Here is a 13482-nt window from a genome sequence, read left to right as displayed (position 1 = left end):
CTAAAAAGATGCAAGATAAAGCTAAATCTATGCAAACTGTGAAAGATTTCTTGCAAGTGCAACCTCCAATATTTAGTAGGCACTGGCCTACTAAGAACTTGTCCTTTCCAGTTCCTTCAAGAGCCACTCAAGTCAAACCCAGACATTCCAAAGGCACCAGGTTTCAGTGCCAAAGGACTTTCAGAACTAAGCAATGGGGTGCCTCCTCTTCCAAATCTGGAAACAACAAGACACCTCCCTACGGTAAGCAGTCTCAGTGACTTTCCTCTAGACTTACTAAGCAGTTACCTTGTAGCCGCCCCTTTGGGGGGAAAACTCGCTCTTCATGCAAAAAACTGGCAACTTATAATCAAGGACAAATGGGTTTTAAATATAGTATCCCAGGGATACATATTTCATTTCCACATGTTACCATTTCCAAATAGATGGCCAGATCTGCCCCCAAATCAGTGGGCAAAGGCCCAGAAATAAGTACTTTCCCTCATGAACATGGGGGCTATACAACTAGTACCAGAAATGGGGGCTATACAACTAGTACCAGAAAAGGCAAAGGAACAAGGTTTCTATTCCAGACTTTTCCTGTTACCCAGAAAAGACAAAACATGGTGTCCAATTCTGGATATTCCAAAATTCAAGAAGCTGAGTCTTCACCAGTTACTTCCCATGCTAGGCAAAGATGCCTGGTTGGTAACTTTAGATTTAAGAGGCTTACCCTGCATATCCCTATCAGGGAATCTTGCAGAAGATACCTCCGATTCATAGGAGCCTACTTGCATTACCAGTTCTGTGCACTGCCCTTTGGCTTAACTACTGCACCCAGGGTCTTTACAAAGTGCCTGGCTCCAGTAATTGCATTTTGCAGGCAAAGAAATTTTCAAATATATTCATACTTGGACGATTGTCTAATTCAGGCAGAAAACAAGGACATTCTTCTAAAACATATGGCATTTGTAAAAAGGGTTCTAACTTGTCTAGGGTACACTATAAACGAAAAGAAATCTCAAATGGTACCCTCTCAGAAAATTACATTCCTGGGTACAAGCTTGAATACAACTGCCCAGATGGCTTTCCTTACGCCAGAAAACGAAATTCATTTGGTGACTTTCTTCAAATAGATGGCCACAAAAACCCTGCTTTCTGCAAGTCAAATAATGCAAACCTTGGGGTTCATGGCCTCCTGCATTCTTCTAATTCCATGTGCAAGACTGCATATGAGGAAACTTCAGTGGTATTTAAAAAGTCTATGGAGTCAGCATTGCCACAGCCTGGAAACAATGTTTCCTATCATACCTTGCCTGCGCCTAGAGTTCCTATGGTGGGCAGAGGCCTGCCACCAGAACAAGGAACTGCCATTCACACCACCCCCTGCCACCCAAACCCTAGCTTGGCTCGTAACTTTGGACATGAGGCATACCTGCATGTCCCAATCAGACAATCTTGCAGAAGATGCCTCAGATTCATAGCTGGCTCAATGCATTACCAATTCTCTGCACTGCCCTATGGCTTGCCTACTGCGCCCAGGGTCTTCACAAAATGCCTGGCACCAGTAATTGTGTTTTGCAGGCAGAGGAATTCAAATATATCCCTACTTGGACAACTGCCTAATTCAAGCAGGTACTTTGACATGGAAATGATCATTTTGGTGGCAGTGACTTCTAAGAGATTTTCAGAACTACAGGCTTCATGTAAACCACCATATTTAAATTTTTCTCAAGGACAAGGTCTTCCTGAAACCAAGTCAATCTTTCCTTCCAAAGGTGGCATCCAAATCCAACATAAATCAATCCATTAATTTACCTGTATTCTTTCCAAACATTTCTAACAAAGGAGTGTGTACGTTACATTTACAAGATGTTCATAGACAGCTTAAATTTTACTTGCCTATAACTAAAGACTTCAGAAAATCATACCAATCATTGCTATATCCAAATCTAAACTGGAACAGGGTGTCTCTAAAGTCAGCCTTTCAAGATGGCTATCAAGCTGTGTTTCCTTTATTTATGAAAGTCTGGGTCTAACCCTTTTTAAGAAACCAACAGCTCATTCGTCAAGAGCATTGGGAGCTTCTACAGTTTTTTCAGCGTCATTTGGCAATTGATCAGTTTTTTGCAACTGTTACCTGGTGTACAGTGCATACTTCTGTCATTATAAACTGGATGTACAATCCAGAGCTCATTACTCATCTGCTGTTCTCAGGAACATCTTGCCTTAATTTTATCTGGGAAATATGTAGCTAGGGATTCTGTCCCATTTGTTAAATCAGATGAAAATGGAGGGCAGTGGATGCAAACCACGTGTACTCATCATAGCGACACATCCATGTTGTCCCATTTTGTCTGGTTCAGTATCCCTCCCACCACTCTCTTCCAAATTCTTTTCTACAGCTTTTTGGAGAATGGGTAGCTTTTACGCGAGTCCACTTGTCTCTAACATCAACAGGATAGTTAACTTACTATTCACATGACACCCTTTACTTCTCAGTTTCCTGTTGAATTGTTTTATTTAACTGCAGTATTACTAGTTGCATATATTCTTATATGGGGCAAACTAGATCCAAGGTAATTTTGTGGATTGTGAGGGAATTGTGGGTAGGGGAGGGGTCAGAGCCTTGGATCGGAAGGTTTGGAGGTACTGAAGCCAGATCAGAGTCCCATTTGTTGAACCAGATGAAAATAGGACAACGCAAATCTTTCGTTATAGTGAGTACTTAACTTTCCTTTCTATGACAAGAAAATCTGAACTATACAGGAACTGTGCTTAATGACAAGAAGATTAATATTCAGGATGTTTCTGTGGTTTCTCAACCATCTAAAGTTTGAGGTAGCTGCTATTGCTCCACTCCCCCTACTTAAATCTGACCACTTTTTTTGGGTAGCCCTCTTGAAGACCCCCCCCTGCTCCACACCAAAAATGCCATTACTTAATCTCTTTCTATCTCTTGTCTTTGTCTGTGATGTTCTGCAGGTCAGTCTGTCCAGTTGAGCTATAGAAGAATGGTACAGGCAATCTTTAGCATTTGGTCACTCTTGGTCCCACGTGCATTTCTTTACTAACATTAGTGGCTCAAGAATGCCTCACCTGCCCTACTTTCCTGATTTTGGGCCCTGATTTTTCCACACTGGGGATGCTTTGAGCCCCAGTCCTCCAGATGGTCACTTGTTGATCTTATCTTCAGCAACGATGGTCCATTCAGTGTCTTTATTCTTGGCCTTGATGGCTTTGAGGTCACTGTTGCCATTAATATTGATGTTATATACCTTGCGGCTTTCAAGCTAGTGCTTTGTTGAGATTTGAGGCCAGTCTTCCAGGGCTGTGCTTGACCCAGTTCCTTTTCTTCTTTTTGGTTTGAAAGTCTTTAGCCAAGAAGGGGTTGATTGCAAACAGTGGGGCATTTGTCCTCTTTGTTCCCCAGGGGTCGACAGTTAGGGGTCATCACTGATGCAGCCATCAGGGGTGGTTTGAAGATTTTTCACTTGAGTCCTACCATTTCTCCATGGATGCTCAGCTTGTGAAAAGGAAGAAGCACATGCACTGGGTTGACTGTGTTGGATGTCCTTAACTTCCCCACGAGCTGTAGCCAACAGACAGCCCAACCCTCTTCCCCTCTGTCATGGGAATATGGCTCCCCCATCTCCACTGGAGGAAATCCCACTTTCCCATGTGCCTGAAACCCTTGCCTGGAGGAGAGGGGAGTGGGCCACATCCCATTATTCCCTCCTCTCCCTGTCTCTGTGTCTGTCTCCTGTAGTGCCATTGATACTTGCATCCCTGTCATTTGACTGGCGCTAAGCTCTCCACCCCTCCAAGCCATGGAGCCAGACTGACCCATTTCTTTGCAGGACTGTGTGTACATCCCCTGAGTCAGTATTTTGGCATTCAACATCTGGGCTACCAACCTTGACTGGGCTTTTGATAGCTCCATCTACCTTGAGAGTTGGCGTTTAACTGGTTAATCTTAAAGACTGGGTCAAATTTTACATCATCTTTGTCTATACTGGCATTATTTATCATTGATCTCCTGATATCACTGGGCCCAAAGCCAGAGTTTGATGCTAATGCTGACACCAGTGATATAGGCATTACTGCAACATACCCCCCCCCCATGGGGCCTTCCTTCCTGCTATTCTCACAGCCTATCCCCCTAATTGGCAGTTACTTGATGGGGGTGGATGTAGCAGTACGTTATCACTGTGTTTGAATCTTTGTCTTTTCCCTCCCTTGATGCTTCCTCTCCAAGACCTAGGACAGTGCCAAGTACAAGAGGAAGCACTTCACTTATTTTATGTCCTCCAAAACATGGAAACTATTTTAAACTGCTCCACAATACCAAATTGTTCTTTTCTGGATTTATCGAGTACAAAATATCTGCGGATTACGATAATTTCTCTTGATTGCCATACCAGTTATATCCTTGAATGTGAGTTTCTAAATTGCTGTTGCTAATGGTCCTAAATAGAAAAAAATACAAACTGGAAATAGATCATCCTATCGTGGTTTCTGTTTAAACTTAGCTTGTTAAAGAGAAACTCTCCCAACTTCTTCACTCCAATCCTTCATATAGCCTTCTCATCAACTGTATTATTCTGTCAATGAATGCAAAGGCCGGTTGATTCTGTATTTAATGCTTCCACTCCAAGATCCACTGGTAGTGGTGACCATACTTTTCAACTGTCCAGATTTTTGTCTCATATTTTTGGTTTGTTACATCCATGGCCAAAGATGAACCTTGAGTCTCAAATGGTTTATTCTTTAGAGGATTACATTGGTTCTTGGGCCAGACAAACCTCCAGCTGACATTCCAAAAAAAAGGGCATGCAAAAGGAGGTTCTTGGATTTCCAGTGGAGTTAGTGACATCGGATGCTGATTCTGATAGAGTGGGCTCTGCTCAGTCTCCCCACTGAGTATGTAATCTTTGGCAAGGTCTTGGAGCTCGTGTGCTGGAAGGGTAACTAGTCCTTAACACCCTCAACCAGAAAGTCCTGTTTGAGGTTTATCATTTGACACCCGCTAGTACTTGGGTGCTTACCTCCAGCATATTGTCTGATCAATTTGCTTATCAGGAAGTCATGGCAAGTGCCTGACTTCTCTGAAGCATAACTAGAAAACCATACAAAATTCAGAGATGCCCTACGGACAGGTAATACTGGAAAAGGGATCCCCTGGTGGATTCCATTATTTTGTCAGCCGCAACCAGGAAAGAACTGACCACGGATATGGCCACTGTCCATCTGCCCAACAAGAAGTCTTGGGTAAAGGACAGGCTAGGGGAGGTGGGTGTATGCTTCGGGCATGCCTACTATTAGTACTATTACAGCCCTGAGTTACACCACACATGTAAACAGGTTCCAGAGAGACCTAGCCAAAGAAGGATTAGAATCTCTAAAAAGAATTCCCACATAGGATTTGAGGAAGCAATTGGAAGGAAATTTGAATATGATGTATGACATTACAAAGCTTTTCATGTGGCTCATGCAAAGTGCAGCTGATGGAGCAACCTGGGCAGCGGAAACTAGCATTTGTATGAGACACCTTTCTTGGCTAAGCTTATGCAGCTTTGTGGACAATTTCAAAGTGGCATTTATAAATGCACGGTATGAAGGATCTTTATTTGGTCCATCTGTTAAGCAATCCATGCAGAAGTGTGAACAGGACAGCAGGATGCTTTATGCGTCAGAGTGAGATTTGGAAATCCCCAGAAACCTTAGTTTGAAGCAGAAGGGACCCAAATTGTTTTCTTTATGAAAATCTAAGTGTCCACCCTTTGACCCCACTTTTGATAGGAGTGGATGTGGTACAGGCTGTGCCTTTAGTGGAGGCAGACCATGGGGTTGTGGAGTTGCACAATACCAGGGATATTGTGGGACATTTTACTACTCCCAGGTAGTCACATCCTTGAAGGGCAACCAGAATATTCCTTTCTGAAGGCATTTGGGGGGTCTGATATCCCTCCACTCCCCTGCATGGATGACCATCATTTGGGATTCCTGGATCAGTGGTATAATATTCAGAGGCTGTTGTATGCATTTTTCCCACTCTATTTATAGTAATGGTTTCTAGATGTGCCACCCCTCCAGCTAAAACAGCCAGAAAGGAATTGCAAAAGTCCCACCAGGTCATATAGGGTCAGGGTACTGCTAGAGATTCATTTTTGTTCCAAAAATATTTTTGAACCAAGATCAGGAATTGGCTTGCATAATTTTAGATAACCTTGGGCTTTTGGGGGACATCTTTTGGCAACCATTCAAAGGGAAGCTTTTATTTTTATCATGTAGCTGTTTTTTGTAATTTTAAACTTTGCATCCGTAGCATAAGAGCTCACCTCAAATGGGTGATGGAGGAAGGGAAGAGGGGGGATTGTCTTGTCAAGAACAGCATTGGCACCCACAGAAATAATGGAACATTTTTAAAAAAGTCTCGACTTTGCTAGATGTGGTATTTTTTCTTTACATAAAATGGCAAGGAAGAGTTGATTGGATGGCTTGTTCATGGTTTCTTAGCAGTTATGGTTTCAGTACTGTGCAAGTTAGCTCCGTCATTAACTTGCTTCATGTTTGTAAGCATTGCATTTTAATTCATTGATGTGGGTACCTGTTAAATTTGTTTTAGAGTTATTAATGGGCTCTTCAGTACCTCCATCTTCTTATTGGACATTATTGTTTTTTGCATTGTTTCTTAGATTGCAGCTTCTTATGGAAATGTTATCTGTATCTTTGAACCTTTACCAGTACTGAAGCCAAGGAGCCAGCATTCCACAGTAAGTTCAAACTGTTAAAGCTATTATTTTGAAAAGTAATGTATTAAATTTTTTATAAAGTTGTATTTTAAATGGCGCTCGCTCTTTTATTATTTTCAGTGCTAAAGGGTTACTTGTTTGCACTTTGTTGTAGGAGCCATGCTACCAGTGGCAGAAAAATGGACAGTTTATACTACAGTCAGTAGCACACAATTTATCATGGGATCCAACAGGTAAGTGATTACGTTTTATTTTGTGAGATGCAGTAACAGAAGGATCTGATTTTGGGAGTTTTACCTGTAGAACTAAGACCACTAGGTACTTAGCATGGCCCACAAAACTTTCATAGACTTCTGGAGCCCCTCCCCATAACCCTTGGCACCCAAGGTCCCTTTCTCCTGATCTCTGTAAAGTGGAAAAGGCCGATCAGATCACCCAGAGCATGGCCCCAGACTACTAACAGAATTGTGGTTTTAGTGTGGTAAATCTTGACTTTCTTCCTTTTCCCCAACTCTTTAAAGTCATTAACTTTCCTGCCAAAGTTCTGGCAGTAACACTTGTTCTGAGTTGTGGCGGTTTGTTAGCTTTTTATGGATATATTAAGTGTTATGTAGTCTTTACCATTAACACTATGCAATTTTTTTTTTTTATGCCATTTAACATGCTGTTTATTTTTCTGGATTCCAGTAGAGTGATGGGTAAGTCAAAAGGGTTCATTCCTTAAAACAGCACTTCATCAGTGCAAAACGTCCGCCTCAAGATAAACATACAAACTGTTTAAGTGTTTGGGTGATAAACATTTCTCATTGGAGTGCAAGTGTACCTCCTTAAATCTTCAAAAAAAGGAAACATTTGTTTAGAACTAGAGAAGCTTAGAACTACTGCTTTTTCTGACCCCCAAGGTGGCTTCTATGACCCCCTCACCTAAGAGGAAGTTGATCTCTGAGATAAAGATGTTTGTGTCTGCTAAGAAATCTAAGTTTTCTGCTACTGTTACAGATGTTGCTGCTGGTTATTTAGCTGTGGCTTTAGTAAAGAGGGCTCTCCCTGTTTACTTTTATCCTAACAGTATCAGTTTAGTAGCCTTGGAACCAGAGCTCCAACCCCCAGGACCCTCCTGTTCTGCATCCTGTGGACACAGTAGGTCACTGTTTGTCTAGGGGGCTGTAGGAAGGGGGGGCATTCCTTTCAGATGCAGCAGTTATGATCAGTTGTCCTGTTCAGCTAACACTGGGGACTACAGAGCATCACTTTTGCTATTTTCTTTCTCTGATATGCTCCCTGTCTCATGTCTCTCTCACTCTCTCTCACATGCACATGTCTGCCATTCAAGCTCCAAGTTCTGTCTTGACTATATTTGACCTGTCAGCTTTGCAACCAACATCAGTGACTCCTTCGAAGGCTTACAGTGGCCGAGGCGCTAGAGTTTGAAGACAATAAACCTGTTTTGGATCCTGGTTGCTGTTTCTGTGTCGTGCTGACTCCTTCGAGATGTTGCCTACCTGAGCAGTCCTGATGTCTACAGAGTCATTAGCATTAACAGCTTTGACCTAAATATCTTCAGGGTCAGTATCTGTGTCAGTGTTAAGAGTCTTTGCATCATTGTTAGCTTCAAGGACATTGACACCTGGGCAGAATATTCTGTTCAGAAACTTAGATTTTTAGCAGTTGACATAAATTCTTTTGAAAATGGAGACTTTCATGGTCCTCTTGGTCCCAGGTTTCAGTGCAGTCCTATATGTTTCAATCTCAGGCCCAGTGCTTTAGTTTTTCTAGTCAGGATTAATGCTGAATGGTCTCAGCTCTTTGACCTCGATTTTGTGTTCTCTGCATTGGGAGGCATTGCACGTCCTGGCTTCTGCAATGTAGTTATCCCTGCATGAGGCTATTCTGGATTCAAACCAGGCCATAGCTTACTTGAGAGTGTCTTGTGCTTTATCTCCTTACCCTGGTTCATAAGGGTAGGGAAGGTAGAGGATGCCAGTTGTATGGCCGATGCTCAGTCTTCCTGTTTGGACACCTCCCACACACAAGGGATTGTAAGGCTCTTTGTAAATATATGGACTTTCCTGATGAATCTCCCACACTAGACACAGATAACTGTCCATGGGTTGATTCCTCCACGTTATTCCTAATGACCCAAGATTTAGGAGACGTTCAAGCCTATGTGACCTAAGGCCAGTCCTCAATCTGAATGCTTCCTGGTAGAGGCCTTTCTCTTTTTCATAATTCCGTCCATGAAGGAGTTGGTGGTGTTGGCAGGTCACAGTGTGGCTTCTGTCTCTAACAGTATAATATTTTTCACTGTCCCAGCTCATCCCAGAATATGGTAATGAACTATGTTGTGCTTTTGGCTGCAGTTAAACTCCCAGAGCCTCAATCTTAGGCCATTCATTCCCTCAGCAGGGAGTTGACTAGTGACCTGAATACAAATAGAGGCATGGGTGCCTGTAGGAGTTGTCAGAGGAGCATGAGAGTGAGTGGCCACTGCCTGCCAACCCATCCTCTGGGATGGGAGGTGACTTGTAGCTTGCCACATTGGTGACAGCTGTTGGGAATACTAGGTGTCTTCTCCAAGGAAGTTGGGTTTATCAAGCCTGCACTGTTTTGTGCGTTTGCACTGTGAGCTGAGGAGAACCCGTGGAGGTTAGCTGTAGCAGAGCTCTGAAGAGCTGTCACCACTGGGGAGGAGAGAAGACCACCACCCCCCAGACCCAACAAGGTGGCTTGCTCCCTAACACTTGCCTCTTTCCAACAGTGGCCAAGCACATGAGGGGGATTCCAGGCTAGGAATGAATGAGTCTTCTGGCTCTCACCTGCCAGAGTCCCTTGCTGCTGCAACCATAAAATGAATGGATCAACTTTGTGGAGGAGCCATCGAGCTTGGTCTTGCAGGAGGTGTTAGTTTCATACCTTGGATAGACATGAAAGCAGATATTTTTATCCCTGATATTTACTTTGAAGGCATTGAGCAACCTTGTTCATACGGAGTGATTCCTGAAAGTATCCGGTCTCCCAACCCTCAGGCGTATACTTGTAATAAATAAGAGAAACCTAATGAGAGGGAAAAAGAAAAGGAGAATGAGAAGGATTCCAGGAAGAGGAAACCTGAAGATGCCGAGTCCGTCTTTGTACGTAAAAGGTCTTACATAGGACACTGCACAATCTTTGTAGGCAGTGGCCATAGTACATGCAACATCTGTCTCCCACCACTTTAGAGCCTATTCCAATTCAAGACTTGTCTCCTAAGGAGTCTCAAAGTTGGCACTCTTTAGGGAAGTTGAGATTTCCTGACATCACACAGTCTTCTTGCTGCTCTTCAGTCTGCTATGTCCTTTAGAGACTGTAACAGAGATTGATAGGGACCAAATGAGAGCTTCCTGAAGGCACAGATTGAGATAGATGCCATCTTATTCCCCTCACTTTCCAAGGTTGACTGAGTTGGTCCACTGAGCAATACTTGGTCCTTCCCCTGTTTTTCATCATTAGTCGTAGTTATGAAATCAGCCAGAGCCTGTTTAGCCCTAAACAGTACCTCCACCGTAGCACTAAAACTTTTACATCCAGTCCATCAGTAGAATCTCTGAACTGTTTGCTAGATGTCAACCCTTTGGTATTCTCCTTGGAGCAAACTCATTTGGTGCATTTCTGTGTGCTGGAGTTCTTAGCCTTTGGTGCTGCTGAGCCATTCTCCATGTCTGGGCTCTCCATGTGGTCTTCCAGGGATTCCTTCCTCATTGCCATCTACATCCATTTTGGTAGATGTGGATGGTGTGTTAGGTCAGGGATCTCCATGGCTAGCAGTTTCAGGGTTGGATTTCAAAGCTACAGAGAAGGTGATTGCCTGTACTTTGAGGCTGCATACAAAGCCTTTATAGATATTGGCTTTATCCCTAGGCACCCAGAACATGGTCTTTCAGTTTGGTCATCAGATGTCCCAGGGATTGAGCAAAAGAGAAAGCCATAGTGAAACCTGCACAGGTTTAGCTTGAGTCCTGTGTTTGCTCCCAGAAAGAGGACTTGCAAAAGAAGGCACATAGACTCCTCTTCAAACCCATTAATTTTAAAAACTTATTGAGTTTGGCTATATCTTGAATTAGTGCACCAGAGAGGATCTTGGCTCACCCCACACCCTCTTGTCTGGATAAGGTGCATACTCTTCAGCACTGTCTACATCCTGGGTGATCAATGCTGCCAGTCGCTTTATAGATTTTGCCACCGTGAGACTTGGCAGAAACCAGACTTCACTATGGCTATCCCTCAGAAGCCAAACTAAGTACTTTGCCCCCCCCCCCCCAGGTAACACTGTTCTAAGTAGTTTTTGGTTGACTATATAATTATAGCAAAATATACACAAAAAAAGACAGAGCTGTCTTGTGCGGCTACTGGCCTTGTGCCTAACAAGGGGTCTGAAGAATTTGACAGGTTAGGGAAGTGAGCCTGTACTTCTGGTACCCTTGACCTGAGAGTGTTTAACTACACAACACACATGAACCATTTCCAAAGAGATTTAGTGGAATAGGCTTTAGGCTTTTTGCAAAAGCCATCTATGGGTGTAATAAGGAAACTTATCAAGATTAACATGAATTCCATGTTAAATATTAGTGTCTTCATGCAGCTGTTGTGTAATGCAGCCAATGAAGCAACTAGAGTGCGGGGAACAGACATTACACTGAGACATCATGCCTAACTCCATCTTTGCAATTCTGTGGATACTTTCAAGGCATCCTTCACCAGTGACCCCTGTGATAGTTCTGGTGTCTTTGGACCTACATTGAAAGATGGACTTGAAGTATGAGCCAGAGTGTAAAGACATTGTCTGTCATAGATATCCAATATGAACCTCTTCAAAGATCCTGTAAAAAGTCAGGAGGAGTTTGTTTCTTTTGTTTCTGGAAACCCTGTCACCTCTTTCACTCATCTGCTAGGGTTGGCTGTGGTAGAGATTAGCCCTTTTTAACAGATGTCAACCTCGAGGTGGAGGAGGTCTGCAGTACCAGAAATTTTGGGAACCCTTTTCAGATGAGCAGTTCGATCATTCCAGAAGGCTTACCCAACTACTCCTCTCTGGAAGCAGTCAGAGGCTGCATCTCTCTACTTTGTAGCTGGCAATCGAGTGTGCAGCAGAAGCTGGTGAGAGAGAATGTAACCAGAGGCGATATGATACCCTTTACCCAAACCCCCCCCCCATCAGTAACTGCTGTTGCCAGACATCTTATCCCATCAATCAAGAGTGGCAAGAAAAGCTGAGCATCACTTTCTTGGAAAAAAGAGCCATTTAAGTGGTCCCACTAAACCAGAGAGTCAGGAATCTATTGGATTGTTTTTGGTTCCAAAGAAAAACCAGAACCTTGGGCCAATGCTGGAACTCAGTGGCCTAAATCTCAGCATCAGGATGGCCCCATTCAGAATGATCATGATGCAAGCAATTTTGCTGTGCCTGTTGGTTGTATGTGCTTAGATCTCCAGGCTGCCTATCTCAATATCAAACTTACCAAAGTATCTAGGCAGTTTCTGTAGTTCTGGCTGGGAGCCAATTGTTTTCAGTTCAGAGTCCTGTGTTTCAGTCTCACAAAGATCCCCCAAGTTGTTCAAGTGCATGACAGTAGTTGAAGCCCCATCTACAACTAAGACATATCAGAATATTCCCATACTTGGACAATTGTTTCCTTGCTGCTACAACCAGGGAGTCTGTCATAATGGCCAGTGATAACTTTCTGCAACTGTGCTTATTAGATCCTATTTGTCATAGGTGACAGAAATGCCTTCAACTTTCGGTCCACCATCTTCATGGGATGCCAACTGAACATGATAGGTTGCATTGAGAGTCCTTCCTTCTGACGGGATTTAGTCTGTCAAAACTCTTAAGTCAGTGCCTGTTAGATCAGCACAACCCTCAGAGGTCTCCGATTGATGGCTTCAGCCATCATCGTAATCATGCCTTCACATTTCTTGATAATTTTACATGCTCACTGTTGAGTAGTTCCAACTTTGATACCTTCTCAATTCCAGTATGCGTAACCCAACTGTGCAGACCTAGTCTGAATTGGTGGTTGACCTCTCACAACAGTAATAATGTGAAGACCTTTTGTTTTATCTCCGTCAGCAACAGTCACCATAAATGCCTCCCGTCTGTGATGGGAGACATTACTAGGGGGAGAATGGTCGGAGGGACATGGACAAAATATGAGGCTGATGTTCACAGCAGCATCCTAGAGACGAGCAGCTCTTCTCATTGTAGGAATTTCAGCCCCCCCCCCCCAAGAGTGATCTCCATGCAATCTGACAGTATGTCAGTATGGTATATAAGCAAGGCAGAATCAGATCTTGCCCCTTTCTCAGAGAGGCCATGAGGGTATAACAGTGGGCAATAGTTTTGCACCACGTTCGATGATGGTGCAAATCCAAGGGAAAACCAGCTATGTAGAGAATAGGCTCATCAGGTCCATCCTAATGCCTCATAAGTGGTGTTTCAACCCCACAGTAGCACAAGAAGTCTTCAGCTACTGTGGCCAGCCTTTCTGTGGCTTTTTTGCTTACTGTCCAACACTAACAGTAGCAACTACTTCTCCCCAGTCTATCCCAAGGTAGAGTAATCCAGAGGGTACTTTTCCGTCAACGGGATAACAGTCCTCGCCAAACTCCAAACATAAAGGTTGCCGCGAAATGTACACTGAAAAGTCAACCCAAGGAAACAGACAAGTCTAAATATTTTGCAAAACCCTGGACATGAGAAGTTTTGTGAATT

The 13482-nt window shown here is 43.3% G+C and overlaps 1 protein-coding gene across 1 annotated transcript in view; it reads left to right on the top strand.

The window, feature by feature from the left end:
• DMXL1 (Dmx like 1) overlaps positions 1 to 13482 on the top strand; it is a 2737735-nt gene that overhangs the window by 12586 nt on the left and 2711667 nt on the right. Inside the window, exons 2-3 of the mRNA XM_044059165.1 lie at positions 6678 to 6755; positions 6889 to 6967. Coding sequence (XP_043915100.1) covers positions 6678 to 6755; positions 6889 to 6967 — 157 coding nt within the window. The remainder of the gene's footprint in view (positions 1 to 6677; positions 6756 to 6888; positions 6968 to 13482) is intronic.

This window comes from Protopterus annectens, chromosome 17.part0, assembly GCF_019279795.1.
Source record: "Protopterus annectens isolate FY-2018-M chromosome 17.part0, PAN1.0, whole genome shotgun sequence".
In the NCBI taxonomy this organism is placed as follows: Eukaryota; Metazoa; Chordata; order Ceratodontiformes; family Protopteridae; genus Protopterus; species Protopterus annectens.
This window is presented reverse-complemented; position numbering and strand designations above follow the sequence as displayed.